Raw genomic sequence first — 17543 nt, forward strand, 5'->3', positions numbered from 1 at the left:
CAGGGAAACATTTGTCAAGCCGTTAACAATACAAAGCAATCACTGTCAGTATGTTTTAATCATTTGTTTTAATGAGTCCAGTGGTCAGTGTTTACAGTCCACACCCTCCTGACTCTTAAAATACTTAATTCAAGGGTCTGTACAGTGGCCCTACTTATTCAGAACTCACACTTTTTGTACCTACTAGCACCATTTTTGCATGCTCTGGCTTATTGGTTTGATGGGATGCTGAAGTCATGTAACATAGTAGGATGAGTGTGAAAGTCCATTGGGGAAATACTTAACTCTTCTACACGTGATCACTTTTTCCATTCCTGTGTGTTAAAACATATATTAGCACAATATACCATGACTTTATTGTTATTGCACTAAAAGCATTAGCAATACACACATTGTAAAGGTCTGAATTATCAAAAAATATATATATTGATATTATATAATTCCTATTTCAGCAAACAAACAATGCTTCTCGGTCAGTATTAGTACATTCAGGGCTGGGTGAAACTGCCATGCCTCCACAGTATTTTGATGCAGACCAATGAAGCTTGGCTAACTATCCTCAGATTGATTGGTGCCAATTTAGTGATGAAATGAAAATCCTGTATTCAGTTTCTGTCAGAATAAAGAGAAATGATCAAAACAGACGTATAGCTGTTGTGCACTTTTTTGTACTGTTAATTTATAAAAAGAATAAAAATAAAAAAAACATCAAACATGGAGATATGAGGTTTTTGCCTGACGGCGATGATATTATTCCTCATATTGTGCAGGCCAAGTTGTACTTAAAAAAAGTAATGCATTAATATGGTGTGGTATCTTAAAGTTTTTTTTATTGTAATATATATCACCATGGCAAAATATATCACAATGCCAGTTTTGACTCCGTCTCAGCAGCTCTATCTCAAACCCAGATTTTTTCCAAACATAACCAGTGAGGTCTTGTATCTCAACTTATCCAGACTGTCTGTTTCACATTTTAATAGTTTGTGCATGTCTGAAACTTCAATACAACTAACAATGGAGGGGTGTCTACAGTATGGTAACATTCTGAAGTATAGGACCACGAGTGGTACTGTATATTTGAAGAGTCAGAGGGAACAGGGTGTCAGACTTCACTGTCAGCACATTGACAAAGGTTGCATGTTAGGTTGTCTTTTATTTCCTTTTTAAGAAGAAGAAAGACATGCTACACTTACAGTTTTTTTGGTATACACATACAGTGCACACACATGCAGTGAACATGCTTAGGGAGAGATGTCAGAGTGAGGTTACTGCCATCAACCAGCGCACCCCGAGCAGTTGGGGGTTCAGTTCCTTGCTCAAGGGCACCTCGGCAGTGCCCAGGCAAGTGAACCAGCACCTCTCCAGCTACCAGTCCACCTGCCAAACTTTGTTGAACCGGCGACCCTTCGGTTCCCAAGCCAAGTCCCTATGGACTGAGCTACTGCCGCCCCAAGTATATTGTGCATAAGCTGGTTTGAAAAATATATATTTTTTTCCAAATACTTTTAATCAGTTTTAAAAAGTGCATTGATCACATTCATCATTGCTGAATGTTTGGAAAAGCTTTTGAGGAGAGAAGAGAAAAACACAGAAGCCCCTTTCACATTGTCTGTAACAGTGGAAGGGCTACAGAGTGGTGTCAAACAGCAATCCACAAGTCATAAATTACCCTTTATTCCAAATTCGTATTGATATTCATCTTTTAATCTATTGGTTTACAAAGCATCTTACCAGTATACAGTGAATGTCATTCCCATCCAGGTCACTTGTGGGAGCCTGCAGAAGTCTCCAGTCCCGGCCTTTATTGTAGGTGATGAACGTCTTCACCTGATTGTCTTGCTTCTTGTTAGCGATCAGCATGCCTTTGATTCCTGCCACCTAGACACAGACACAAATCAGGTTCCAAAATAACATTAGTAAGGATCATTTTATATGTATCTATCCTGCAACAGTTTAGCTCCCTATTACAGATGAAGAGGCATACCCAGCACCCTCATCAGAAAGGGCATCCTTGGCACTGAGGCAGCAATCTTTGCGACACCAGCTCAGTTAAATGCAAATGTTGTGCTTATCCTCTCTTGCTGGAGCTGACAGACTGGCAGACACCATCAGCAGAGTCAGCTGCATTTTTTTAGTCTGAGCTAAGTGCTATCTGTAATTGTATCCTCACACATCTCAGCAATCCAGACAGTACAAAATGATGACTGCAGGGAAGTGACACCTTGTCTGTTTTTCTCACAGTCACTCTGAATCTCTCAACATACACAACATGATGACGCACAAATACATAGACACACAGACAAACACACAACTGCGAACACATTAAAACAAACTTATACATGTCTCTCCAAAAGATCCTCCTTGCTAGCTGTCTCTCAGGGATTAAACATCCCTCATCCCAACTAAAGCGTGATATGCAATGTAAAAAACAGAGTCACTCCAAATGGTAACCATAGCAAGGCACTTTGGTTGGATGTGTTTCCCTCCCTGCAGGGTCTCGTCAGTGTAAGTGGCACTAATAGGCAGCGCATCTGACATTGTCATAGAAACATGGCACTCGGGATGGATGCTGCTAACGAGGGTCTCTCCATCCTTATCCTACCGGACCTGTCAATCATTGCGGTAATTATTTATTTCCTCCGCCTCCTCTATCACTCACAGTCGCACACCTGCACGCAAACAAGAGTCATGTCTCTACCAGCATATATCCCTCTCAGTCCATCACTCCCACCTCCCACACTCTACTTTCTTGAAGTGAAGGACGCAGACAAAGATCTGTTCTCTACAGCTCAGATTACTCACAGCACTGCTGCATTAAGGAATATTCACACTTTTAGGAGATTTGCTCATTTGCTGCCTTTTGTCATGAAGATTCAAATCAGTTCAGCATCTTTCTGAGTGCCAAGTGAGTAGACAGCTAAAAAAAGAGAGGAAAAGAAAAGGAATTTTGCTGCAACACGCGATCAAAGACAGTGCAAACGCAGAGAGCATGAGTCATAACGTTGGCTATGACATGCAAGTAGGAATGTAAAGATATGATGTTTTATGCTTTTAATCTACTACAGGGCTTTGTTGAAGACCGATTTCTGATTCTGCACTCTGTGTTTTATCACTCTTGATTAGCAGGATGCAGTTCAGTCTCTTCTGTCTTAATGATAAATTTGACATCAGCACATTAACTTTGACACAACTGAAAGAAAGACATAATAACAAGAAAACAGCCCAAAAAAGCTTGCTGGAGACATTTTGCCCTAAAGTTTTCCACATAGCCTCGTTGGAATCATATAATTTAACACAGCATCTCTGAACCTCCGTTCAGATATCCTAGTTTTTTTTTCCAAAACAAACATCTCTGTTTTCTGAGACCATATGCAGCACTGCACTTTGTTGACTTTGTCCTATTATCATACAGTATGGAAGACAGGAGGAGGGGGCATGTTTGGTCAGTGTTTACAGCACATCAAAGCTCAATAGTGCCTTTTCAACTGTCTTTTCAGTTCAATTTAAAATACACCTTGCATGCTCTCACATAAGTAAAAGAAAATACAATCATTTGTGTTTACTGCAAAGTTAGTTTATGTAACAATAAAGCTGCAATTATTTTTTTCAACTCAATTGAATAGTCATTACTCTTTGCAAACTTATTCTCTGTATGGTTTTACTGTGGCTGTTTTATATTCCCTTTCCTTGACTGGAATCTGTTTGTTTGTAACATTCTACTCAACGCAAACGTTTAAATACTTTTTCCTCTATATGTATATATAGCACCAATACATGTCAAGAACACAGAGAGTACTCCTGGTGGTATTCTTTCCTCTTTGCAATATTAATACAAGAGTGTATAAGACAAAGATGTTGGCAAAAACAGGATGGTTAAAAACAGCAGGTTCAGTGATGCTCAAGCAATAACCAAGTGCACTTAAGAGATGAACACGACACAATTTCGTTAGACCTAGAGACAGATAGTCTTCAAAACCCTCACTTTATGTTACAATTTACAAAAGGATTTTTTTTTAATAAATCAGAGATCAGTGGATTCCTTTCCATTACATGATCAGTGGCTACCATCTGAAGTTAGCAAGCAAGAACTTTCTTTTTCCCAAAGTGTTCCTCTATAAACACCATTAACAGAGAATGATTGGTGTTCCTGTTATTAAAAGGATCAAAATGATTAATCAATTATCAGAATTATAATGTTGCTTTCGACTGATTAATGCATTAATGAACAGTTTGTTACTACTTTATTCCTGGTCAAGATAAAAGATGAAAGTGCAAAAAACTTTGTCTGAGAATCTCAGATAGTTGTAGTTGTAATGTATTCATGTTGCAGGGTTGCATTTTTACACATCAAGCACAAACAGACCCAGCCTGTCAATCTATCTTACACAAAAATAAATACATGTGTAAGCAGGCTATTCATTACCTGTTGGCATTTCATTTACCTGATTGCTACTGAGGGCACCAGCAGCAATGACTGTTGTGCCAGACAGTGTGTGCATGTGTGTTTGATTGTTCGGCATATTACTAGAGAAGTACCTGCTTATATGCTTGTTGATTTGGTTGGATCACTGTGTTAACAAAGTAGTTTATTTATGATGTGATTTTTTATAATTTATTTGCTATACATCAAAATAAGTTCAGTCAACCTTAAATACAAGCATTCACAAAAAGGTATAGCCCAATTCTGCTGGAATACGGCATACCTGAACTTAAGTTAAAAACTAGCTTGTTTCTGCATATTAATCCAGACTTTGGCCCTAAATAAAGAATAAATACAAATCTAACTATTGCTAAAAAAGATGTCTCTCTCAGCTTTAACTACAGAACTATGTGCTAGTTACCTGCAGCTTTTATTTTAATTTGATTTAACCTATAAATAGAGTAGTTAGATATTCAACTGAAAAACAAACACTCACCTACACAAAAAATATAAATAAAAACCATATTGATTTCCCATGTTATGTCATTGTTTCTTTTTTGTTTGTTTGTTTTTGTTTTTATTGAGCTCTGTCTTGTAACATTAAAAAAACAAAGTGGAACACAATAGATGACAAGTAACAAAAGTAATTTGTACAATTGTGAACTCATGTGATTCCAAATAAAGAATAAAAAAAAAAAAAAAAAAAAACATTGATTTATGAGAACAAAGATAATCTATAGCGTACTCTGAAAACATTAGTGATCGGATAAAAGCGCACAACCAAAAAGAAACAAGAGTTATGAGAGAATTAGATTAAAAAACATTAGGGTTTCAAAAAGGTCTTAATTATACTGACTCCTAAATCAATGTATCACCTTCATAAATACAAACTGCTTTATCCTAAACATTCTTTTTTGTGTTTCAAAGAATGAAGTCAATTTCCCTTAAAGTAGCCTACAAATCTATGATAAACAACTCAGAGGTAGCACCCCTGAGTGAAGACCCATCACTCAATAGGTCAGCGTTGCTGCCAACATAACAACAGGACATTTCAGGGAAGATGTATCATTTTTATTGACCAGCAAGGGATTGTCGATTATAAAATCTGAAGCAAATTAGCATTCTACAATCTAATATAGGGTTCATTTGTTAAATCACAGCTTTGAGAGTTAAAGTGTGCCACATCATCCTAAGTGCCAGCATCATCCTAATCATAAACCACCCTCCACTGACAAACACTCCACTTCACGTCTCCAATCAATCATTCAAAGCAGTTCCTAGCGAGGTGAGAGGGGATAAATTATTCTTGATGCCATCAAGCGCAGCCAATCAGAGTGATAACTATTAGAGCCACCTGCTAAACCACCTTGTAGACTGATGGGAGCTTTAGCAAGTGATACTGAGCCCTGATGTCAAGTGAAAATTAGTTTGCACAACAAAGCCTCCTGATTACAGAAATTGCCCTCATCCAATCTGATTGACAATAAAATAATCCTTCTAAATTAGGAGATAATTGTGCAATTTTCAGTGTGGAAATAGCATAATTGGTTCAAGGGAGGAGTGTGCTAGGAGAATAAAGGCCCTATGGGAGGAGACAAGACTTCTGAGAGGAAGAACAAAACAACTTTCACATACTGTGCTGTCTCCCCTCTGGTCTGACTGGAGCTGCCTCTTCTTTCTAGAACATTAGGTCTGTGAGGTGTAGTTTGTCAAAGTCTAACAGCAATAAATGGGATGAGTTCCGCAGCATATATCTTCTCTTGTGTAATGGGTCTGATATATCGGAAACATCAGAGTATCATCTATCTCTTGTTTAGGTTCTGATCAGGAACAGAGCTGTGACTGCCTGACAAACAGAATGAAAATGCCTTATCATCCCATGCTGCATGCTGAAATGCCTTAACTACTGTTGCATGGTAATGGGGGCTATAGACACAGACACACACACACACACACACACACACACACACACACATTCACACACCACATACTGTGCCGGAGAGGTAATGGCATTGTTAATTACCATACTGCTGCCACTGCTGCTGGCCAATATCTCACTTTCTTTACTCTTTCAGTCACACCTGCCAGTGTGGGAGTGATAAACTGGGTTCAACAGGGAGTAGAGAATGTGAGAATTCTACCTCCCTGCTATGAATGCTAATGCAAACCCATACAGAGGCTATCCAGTAAGCTAACAAGGTCATTACAAGTCCAGAGGTGCATGGAAGTGAGCCCCATTAAGCATGTTCTTCATACTGTACGTCTGCTGTCAGGAAGATGGATGGACACAGCCTGTAATGCAAACCTGTGAGACAAGCAAGTGTTACCAAACTCTACAGCAAGGGTTTGTATGTGAAGCAAAGTGGGAAACTGATCAGCTGCATCTGCTTCATTCAAATAACTCCAGCCAAATTGTAACCTATCAACATGTTGATTTTAACAACAGATCAAATGAGCATGGGTAATGTTAAAGGAGTTAAGAGTAGTGTTAAACGACACAAGTAAATGTATCAGCTTGTAATTCTGCAATCTGCAATTCACCCAGTTTAGTCTCTTTTAGCTTCTTTTTTTACTTCGCCCTTCAACCTAACTGTTTCAGTTAACTTTCAATTCATCGCTTTTTCACCTGAAGATGCTATGTTATATGTTCTATGTCAGATAGCCTAATCTGCATTAATTCTATCCATATTTACGTATCCAACGGAACAGCTGAGCGGCAAAAAAGAAGTGGAGTTACGTATGTTGTCGATTTTCCCAATGGTTAACAAACTTATTACTTAAATAACACGAAGACAGGATCAACTTGCAGCCTTTGCAGGTTTATTGAAGATACAGCATACAGCTCACATCTCTGATCATCCTGGACAGACAGACAGGCCCAAACCCAAGAAGCGCCCCAAACAAATCCTTTCCTCTGCTTTTATGGCCTCCCAGCGATGTCACTGTTCTACGTTTATCCTGATAGTTACTGTGGCAACCACTTCCTACATGGAGGTCTTGCTTAATACTGGGCTCCCTTCTCGCATCCAATCAACATATTGTGCAACTGGGGCACGTATGAAGTGTCAGATCATGTTGACCTGAGTATCTGTGGTTTTTGGAAAACCATGTAACACCCCATGTAGTGCCAACTTTTCCTCTCAGGTCACTTTGACCTGAGTACTTGTTTGTGAGAATGTTAACCAATGAACCTCTTTTAAGGTCAAATAGAGGGAATATCAGATTTTTTTGGAAATCACCTTCTCGTGCACATTTCTGGGACTTTAGATAAGTGAATTCGCCACAACATGTACAAGTTCAGTTTGGGGGGTCGCGAGATTACGGAGCCCCTAAAGTGACATGTGCAGAAATTTTTTTTTGGAAAGTATCTCGTGCGCACGAGATACTTTCTCGTGAGCACCAGATACTTTCTCGTGAGCACCAGATACTTTCTCGTGAGCACCAGATACTTTCTCGTGAGCACGAGATACTTTCTCGTGCGCTCGAGATACTTTCACGTGCGCACAAGAAAGTTTCTCGTGAGCACGAGAAAGTATCTGGTGCTCACGAGAAAGTATCTCGTGCTCACGAGAAAGTATCAGCCAATCATAGTGTAGATTCCAGGGTATGTGGTTGTGAAGCGATCCCTTTAGCCATGCCCGAGACCAGAGCACACGAGACCAGAACGCACCGAGACCAGAGCGCACCGAGACCAGAGTGCACCGAGACCAGAACGCACCGAGACCAGAACGCACCGAGACCAGAGTGCACCGAGACCAGAACGCACCGAGACCAGAGCGCACCGAGACCAAGACTAGTCGATATCATCCCGCATTTAGGCAGTTATTTAATGAGGACTATGTTTGATCCTTTGTTACAATGGGTAGCCTATCTGCAAACGTTTTATCCTCACCCTGTTACTGTATTATTGATCAGTCTGACGTTCGTTTACCTGCATATGAAAAGTGCTTTAATTCCTTTAACCCATTATGTTAACACCATGATGATGTTTTATGCTTGGTCCAGATTTGCTGAAGTCCGTTTTACACTGCTGGTATATCAAAGTTAATAGAACACTGATTAGGAAATTGCTCAATGTATTTGTAAAGCACTGGAGTGCGCAGCTGTCTTCTTGCTGTGGAGAATAAGCAAAGCTTGAGTCAGTCTCTACTCTTTAGACTTTGACATATTTATTGAGGCCGTACAGGAGGTTTCATCATTAATATCCTGGCATAAAACATAATCTCCTGCTCTCCTCTTCATTAACATAACAGGGCGCAAATACTGTGTGATGACGTCACATCTGTAACCTTTGACAGAACAGTACAATACAAAGAGAAAGGGCGCCATCTAGTGACCACATGTAACAGTATTATTACCACAGATAATATCTGATCAATAAAAATAAGTTCACTTTGATTTGCCAAAGACTACCAAAGCTACCAAAGCTAAATCAGTTCTTCAGTATAATGTTCAAATTAAAGGAATTATAGCACTTTTCATATGCAGGTAAACGAACGTCAGACTGATCAATAATACAGTAACGGGCTGAGGATAAAACGTTTGCAGATAGGCTACCCATTGTAACAAAGGATCAAACATAGTCCTCATTAAATAACTGCCTAAATGCGGGATGATATCGACTAGTCTTGGTCTCGGTGCGCTCTGGTCTCGGTGCGCTCTGGTCTCTGTGCGCTCTGGTCTCTGTGCGCTCTGGTCTCGGGCATGGCTAAAGGGATCGCTTCACAACCACATACCCTGGAATCTACACTATGATTGGCTGCATAGGAGTGAGACTTCTGATTGGTTACAGACATTGCCCTGCAGTCTCAAAAATTCCATTCACAAATGCAGTGAGGTTCACGAATTACAAACAGTTCGTAAATGCAGACTGAACAGTCCGTATATAAATGTAACAAGATACAAGGCAGTTGTACTGTCATTTTTAGATCGAAACTGGTTGATCTCCAGTGCTAACTTGGTTTCTCGTGCGCACGAGAAAGTATCTGGTGCTCACGAGAAAGTATCTGGTGGGCACGAGAAAGTATCTCGTGCGCACGAGATACTTTCCAAAAAAAAATTTCTGTACGTCACTTTAGGGGCTCCGTACGAGATGTCTTAAAGTTTTTTTTGTTTTTTTATAATTTAAACTTGCTTATTTTACCCATTATTGTAAAAATGTAGACAACAGTAGTAGTTACTTTTGAAACAAAACCCTGCAAATAAGTACATTTCATTAGTTTTCTGCCTTTCTCTGTTGCCAAATGTCTCCTAAAGTTAGGGTTAGGGTTAGCCAACAGTCCATTAACAACAGGATCAATAGCAGCAGGTTAATTCACAGCAGCATAGGAAACACAGCTACATGAGCATGTAGGTACACTCATTTTGAAGCAACATCAGGGTTCCCACTCTTTTCCAGAGATCATTTCCAGGGCATTTTCAATATGACAGTCTAAATGTAGTTCCTAATTTAGTTCCTAAATAGTCTAATATGTTCCCCTCAGTGGAAATCTACATTGAAAGACATGAAGTCTATGGCTATCAATGAAATCATCTCTTACATACATAAAAATTATGGCAAATTGATAATAGAATAATGCAACCACTGTTCTGTTTGCTTGAGTTTGGTTCTGGTTCTGGTTCTGTTTGCTGGAGTTTGATTCTGGTTCTGTTTGCTTGAATTTGGTTCTGTTTCTGTTTACCTGAGTTGGTTCTGGTTCTGTTTGGTTGAGTTTGGTTCTGCTTTGGTTTGCTTGAGTTTGGTTCTGGTTCTGTTTGCTTGAGTTGGTTCTAGTTCTGTTTGATTGAGTTTGGTTCTGTTTGCTAGGGTTTGGGTCTGGATCTGTTCGGTTCTGGTCCGGTTCTTGTTCGGTTCTGGTTAGGTCCGGTTCTGTTCTGGTTCTGTTCTGGTTCTGGTTTGGTTCTGGCTCGGTTCTGGTTGGGTTTGCTTGAATTTGGTTCTGGTTCTGTTTGCTTGAGTTTGGTTCTGGTTCTGTTTGCATAAGTTTGGTTATGGTTCTGTTTGCTTAAGTTTAGTTCTGGTTCTAACCCTAACCCTAACCCTAAACCTAACCCTAATCATAACCCTAACCCTAATCACAACCCTAACCCTAACCACAACCCTAACCCTAACCCTATCCTAAACCTAACCCTTACCCTAACCCTAATCACAACCCTAACCCTAACCCTAATCCTAAACCTAACCCTAACCCTAACCCTAACCCTTATCATAACCCTAACCCTAATCATAACCCTAACCCTAATCCTAACCCTTGGTTCTGGTTCTGTTTGCTTGAGTTTGGTTCTGGTTCTATTAGCTTGAGTGTAGTTCTGGTTCTGTTCGCTTGACTTGGTTCTGCTTGCTTGAGTATGGTTCGGTTCTGGTACGGTTCATGTTCAGTTCAGTTCTGGTTTGGTTCTGGTTTGGTTCTGGTTTGTTTGTAAGCTTGAATTTGGTTCTGATTCTGTTTGCTTGAGTTTGGCTCTGGTTCTATTACATAAGTTTGGTTCTGGTTCTGGTTGCTTAAGTTTATTTCTGGTTCTAACCCTAACCCTAACCCTAACCCTAATCACAACCCCAACACTAACCCTAGGGTAAGAATGGTTTTGTAACAGAATAAATGCATACAAATTTGGCAATTGTAGGCTTCTCATTAAAACACCGTACATAAAAGGGTTTTAAACACAAACCATTATTTATTGCAAAGTTAAGGTAAAACATACGGCTACATAAGATCCTATATAAAGAGCCGTTCGGGAGTCGAAAGAGCCGGCTCTTCTTTGGGAGCCGAGTCAAAAGAGCCGGCTCTCTGACAAGAGCCGAACTTCCATCACTAAAGCACATGCTTACTACCATTTGCAGCACCGTTATGGAGACTGTAAGATCTACCTACGATCTAACCCAGCACCAGAGGGAATAATGGCAGAGTAGCATCATGCTAACAGAGCTAACACCGGACACGAACGCCACATTGGAAGGATTAAACCTGCTGTGGGCGGACAGGATACAGGAGAGCAAGACTGAACTAACTGGTGAAAAAGGCCAGCTCAGTCCTGGACCCTGTGGAGGTGGTGGCTGACAGGAGAATTTTGGTCAAGCTGTCGTCTTTGATGACCACTTCTTTTTTAGATATATATTATGATAGATTAGATATATATTGACATAGAGTAGTCTAGACCTCCTATGTTTGTAAAAGTGTCTTGAGACAACGTTTGTTGTGATTTGACGCTATACAAATAAAGATTGATTGATTGATTGATTGATTGATTGATTGATTGATTGATTGATTGATTGATTGATTGATTGATTTAAAATATGCACATAGCCCATGTGTTGTTGATATTGATTTGAATACTTTAGTTTGGCATTTTGGCTAATGATTTAATTTAGAGCCGACAACAATAAAGGCACAATCTGAGCAATAGAGACTTGTCACTCACAGGAAGAAGCAGCAAGAAGTAGGCCCTTCTTTATCTACTTTATCTAACATTTGCCTCTATATGGGACCATAATTTACATAATGAAGAACATACTGTATTGAAGAACACTTAGAACCAGAAACTTTGGCCATAAAGACAGGAAAATTATTAATTTGATGTAGAAGTCACTGTCTGCCTCGTTAATGCCCTCAAGACTCAGTTTGTCACTCAGACTTTTTGTTAAAAGCCTTTATGTTATCATGGTTTTATACTCTCGCACTCCACAATGCTTCTCAACAAGTTTTCAATGTTTTTACTTAGGCGTACAAAAGTAATCCATAATTAAAAACCATGTTCTCTTTCCCATGTCATCAAAGCACAAACTCTTGTCACTGCCCTTCGCATCTTGTTCAGACGTACAAAGGACCCTTTGGCGTCTTGTATGAAATTCATTAGGATTTTAATATACTGCAATATAAACCCATATGAGGGCAAAGCTGAAAGCTCAGAGGATCTGAAAGACAACTCCACATGTGGGAGGTCAGGTCATGTATCAAGAATAGAGATATAGTTCATAGAGAGTATCTACCTTCCACTGTAGCAAGTTCTCTTTTCTAAGAGATTCCCACTACAGGGAAATTACTAAAATTGTACCAAACTTCCCAACATTAACCCCAGAAGAGAAACTAACAGTTCTCCTGGGGGAAGGGTCAGCAGCTCCTCTGGCTGCTAAATATGTGTCTGCCTGTCACAGCCTGAGAGACGCACCATCCCATGATATTTGATTTTAGGTGAAGGTTTTATGAGCATACCGAATCAAGTGAGACCATTGAGATATGCTGTATGGGTAATCGTTCATTAATGCGTATACAATATGTAATATATATAATTTGTAATTGATATATATGTAATGAATATAAAATGTAATGGATATAATATGTTATGAACAAATTTGGATTTATGTGCTTTGGCAATAACATGTCTTTGTTCATGCCAATAAAGCAAATTGAATTGAGTAGCAGTCAGAGACAATACAATGATGGAAAAAAAAAAGTTTCACTTATTAATTTAACCCACACCATGTACTTTTAATTTAAAAGTCTGTTGTTTATACCTAACCAAACAGATCATTTCACGTTCACACTGTTATACACACAAATAAATTGCACCAGCTCCCACAACTACAAATTCAGAGCAACCTTCTAACCAGCCCTTAATGTTGCAAGGTTATAACAGTGGCACTCCTGCTCCTCTCCTAGGGAGTTACCCTTAAGTCCAACTGAAATTGCTCTGAGTTCTACATATCTATTCTATTTGATGAAGTTCTACAAATGAAAAGAAATAACAAAAGCTAGAACTTGTGACAAGTGCAACAGCATCTTAAAGTTGAACTATTTTCAGCTAAGAGAGCTGTGAGTGCAGCATCAAAAACAGCTGACACCAAGGGCATTTTTGGGCTCAACATGCAGAGCGCTGACAACGGCATTGGTTCTGTAAAGAAGTTAGGGACTGCCAGTGCAAAAAAGGCATTAGTGGACACAGGCCCTAGAAGTGACACTTAAGTGTACCTTGAAATAGACACCAAACAGTGATACCTTGTGTATCTGCATGAGACTGACAAGAGAGGGCTGTGACAAAGATTATATCCAAAGAAGAGAATGTTTAAAATTATTTAAGGCTTAAACCATTGTTTGTGGTTTCATTATTTAAATCCACTAAAGAAATATCTTTACACAGCTTTTTTTCACAATGCAGAAATTTACAAGCATCAGTAACTTAGAAAGAAAAACACAAGTATGAAATCATAATCCTTGGTTGTAAAGAAACATTTTTGTTTATTTGAAACCCCAAACATGCCTAAATGAGAATGAAGGAAGTTTTTCTTCTGGGTAAAAATAAAATAAATGCTTCCCAACTGGGAGAATTCAACATCAGCAATGGGATTGTTGAATTGCTTGTACACTTTACCATCCTTATCGATCCACAACTCTGATATACTATTTGGTCATTCTTTGCACATAGAAGCAGATGCCTCCGTAACTACAGTTAAACTTAGCCCTGCTGTTTGTGTGTTGGTATTTTATGGCAGGCCCTAAAGAGCAATGAGAAAATGATAGTTCCCGTAGCATCCCATTTATTCAATCAATAAAACCTCACTGTGTGTTTCCCCCCAGGATGACCAATTTCATCAGAAGCTTACCTCATACAGGTCCAGCATCTGGTTTCCTCCGATTCCCCTCGTGGTCTTGACATTTTCCATGGCCAAGGTGAAGTAGATCCCTCTGGTGTCAGACAGGTAGAGGTTATAGGTGTCGTTCTGGTTCCACTCCTGCACCGCCGCAAACACTTGCTTCTCATCAGTGCTGACAATGTGTAAATCCTATCAGAGAGCAGGGAGAGATTAAGAGGAGTTATGACTGGAGGCGGGAAGGTGACGGATTAGAACATGCTGACCTGGTGGGATTGGTCATGAGATCAATGCTGTGGTGTGAATATAAATGGTTGATGACATACTGTAAGGTGTAGCTCACCCTGGAGTGTTGTACCATTCCAAGTGTATGACTTTAAAAGGACCGAGTGCCAGTTTAAACAGAAAAAAAATGAAGAGCTTGTGACTTGCTAGTGGCTTAAAGCAGATTGTTTTTAAACAATCTACATGAATTTGCAATTTTGACTGTCTAATTCAAAAGCTTCAAGAAATAGAAGTGGAACACAAAATTAACCACCTGATACTCTGAAATGAAAATTACTTCTGTGAGTAGCCCAGTTATAAGTAACGCCAGACCATACCATAATCCAGCTGATATTGGCCTATCAAAGATGACTTTTTTAATAGAAAATACTATGCAGAAAACAAAGTTTACAACACTCTAAGCCATGTCTGCAGCATATACTGTATACAGTATATGGTCTGCAGCATATTTAGCAGAACATCAAGACTGAGGAGACGGTGTTAAGTAGTGATGAAGGCACGGCTTGTGAAACCCGTTGAACCCTCATTTTGATTTGTGTGGATAAAGATTGATACTTTGAATCTATAAACTCTGCAAACACAGTGACGTCTGGTTGGATGTAAAACTTACAGACAGCTCTCTTATCTACGGTTTTAAGCACCACTGTCCGTCTCTGATATTCATAGATTTGGTCTAATATATGAGAAATTAAAGCCCCAAGAGGAATGTGCAAAACAACATTATCTATATAGCATACTTTTATTAAGATGTACTGCATTAAAAATGTAAACTTTGGTACCATTATTCTGCAGATATATAACCATACATTGTCACAAATCATTAGAGTTAATATATCTTGCAAGTGTAAAACATTAATAAGATGATAATGATAACTGTTTTTTTCTTCCTATAATCAACATCTTCATTAGTCCCCGAAAGCTAATATCTGCTCAGGCTCTGGAAGAAAGTTCAAATGCTACTTTGACTAATTATGCAGCAACTTACCTTAGGTAGGGAGTATTTGGGGAGTTTGGTTTGTATAAACGACTCTCTCTTGTAGGACACATAATAGGTGGCACGTCCTGACGTTGGAACCTACAACACACACACAAAAATATGAATAATTTCATACATTGAATACTTCATGCTTACTCATATTAACTGAAGCTTTGGTTTGAATTAAGCTGTGTTGTAGAAGTAAAAAAAAGCCTGTATTTCATTTCCACTGCTGTGCTGGAGCGCTGCTGCTGCTGCACTAAGGACACCTTGCATCAAGGCCTCGTGTCTAACCTCATTACAGACACCATATTATATTTCATTCAATCAATTAAAGTGGAGAGTGATAGCTCTCATCAATCTCTCAGTCCCTCTATTTGTCCTACTAGGTTTCAAGGTGCTGCTGAATACACAGGAACTGCTTTTGTAGTACATGTTTTTGTTTTTGTACTTGGCCATCTCAAGCAGTCTCCTGGCTTGCATTCAGAGGATGTTGCTCTCTCTAGGTGTCAATGCACTTAGTGGTTTCAAAGTGGACTTTGGTAAATATCTCTTAAGACAATCAATAGTCTCATTATTCTTTGTCAAGAGAAATCTTTAAGTTCCCTAACCAAGCCTCATCTGAAGGCTGGGGGGATGAAAGATGCCCTTAATGGTCTAGACCCTCTGCAAACACTCCAAGCTGTTAGATGTTAGCTTATGCTACAAGACAACACAGGGCTGGTGGGTGCCGGAGACTCGTCATTAGCCTTGAGGCCACAGAAGCCAAACACTTTATACACATACAAACACAGAGTGTAAAGTGAGCCTGAAGCTTTATAACCCACTTTCCTCCTCATCAATAATGACATAGAATTCATTACAGGCAAACCTTCAAATCAAACTCGTGGCTCTCTGCTGAGGAGAAGCAGTGTCAGTATTAATGTTGTAAAGCAGGGCTGATTCTTTACTGATCTTGTAAGTGCTCGGAATGGCTCAGAAGAGAGAAAACAAGCTGGGAGAGGAAATGTAGTAGGCTAGCAGTGAGCACTGCAGAACAGTCCCACATGCAATCTAGCGAAGGAACAGAAGATCGATGGCGGGGTAACCAGAGGCGGTTTGAACTTTAAGAGGAATTGGTATGATTGATTTTTTTTCCTTCCCATCCCTTTCAGGATCTTTGGTCTGTGACGCATACGTGTTTAAATGTGGAGGTGCTAAAAATGAAGGGGAGGTTAAGGTTGAGTGCTTGTAAGTTTACTTGAGAGACTTTAGAGAGGTCAAACAGGATTGAAGGTTCTTTGGAGAACAACTCTGTTTCTATGTCTAATGTGCTGCCAAGGCAAGTGGGGGTTCTGGAGGAAGGACTTGCCTACAGGTGGCTCAGGTAAGTAAGTCTGTGGAAATTCTCATTTCTCCTCTGAGTAAAACATTTAGTAGGATGAAAGAGCTTGGAGAGCATCACTATAGCTACTACTACAACTGCTGCTGCTAAAGATAACAACAGAAAGCAGCATTTTGGAATCATTGCTGTTTAGTGTTTGACATTAACCACAGCTTGTGCCAATCAGATATAGTGTATAGGTGATATCATATAGATCATATCAAATAAACCAGTGGAAAATGTTATTATATTTATAGAGTTTATGAATTTTTGATTGTGAGGGAAATTCACAGCTATTTTCCCATTCCCAAAACGAAGGCATCAGGAAAAAGGGCAGAACGAGCTGGATTTCCATGTGAACTGTTACTGAAACCTGGGTCTGATCCATCTATAAAGACCTTCCATGAAGGCTTGGGATCACAAGCTGTAAGTAACATTATAACAGTAGGTAATTTAACAATAACCAACAGCAAACAGATATAATGGGTAGCTAACGGCTAGCCTCAGATGTTTTCTGTAAAGGCATACGTTTTGGGTTGTTTCAAGACTACAAAGCTATTTGACATGTAACACCTACAATCTGTGTCTAACTTCATATCACTGGAAAAGCAGCCAAAACAAGGTGTTACAGACATAGGCTGAATAGTGCTTAAATGAGGGTTTTTACATATGCTAAAATAAGATACATAAAGAGCTTTTTTGAAATGTAAATCAAGCACAGCTACTATAGGTTTCCCAGACTGTCATACTGAAAGGTGTGAATAGATATAATAGGTCTCCTTTGAGTGTAATGTAAGCTAATAATAAGACTTTAACGTGAATGAAAATGTTGATTTGTAGTTAATTCCACCTACAAATAGGGTAATATCGGGGTCTCGTCTCATCCTGTCTGGATTATTTTTTGCATAAC

The 17543-nt window shown here is 39.3% G+C and overlaps 1 protein-coding gene across 1 annotated transcript in view; it reads right to left on the reverse strand.

Moving 5' to 3' along the window:
- sorcs3 (sortilin related VPS10 domain containing receptor 3) overlaps window positions 1-17543 on the reverse strand; it is a 275394-nt gene that overhangs the window by 60554 nt on the left and 197297 nt on the right. The window contains exons 8-10 of the mRNA XM_034688917.1: window positions 15280-15369; window positions 14022-14201; window positions 1735-1881 (exon numbers count right to left, since the gene is read on the reverse strand). Coding sequence (XP_034544808.1) covers window positions 1735-1881; window positions 14022-14201; window positions 15280-15369 — 417 coding nt within the window. The remainder of the gene's footprint in view (window positions 1-1734; window positions 1882-14021; window positions 14202-15279; window positions 15370-17543) is intronic.

This window comes from Notolabrus celidotus, chromosome 7 (assembly GCF_009762535.1).
Source record: "Notolabrus celidotus isolate fNotCel1 chromosome 7, fNotCel1.pri, whole genome shotgun sequence".
Classification (NCBI taxonomy): domain Eukaryota; kingdom Metazoa; phylum Chordata; class Actinopteri; order Labriformes; family Labridae; genus Notolabrus; species Notolabrus celidotus.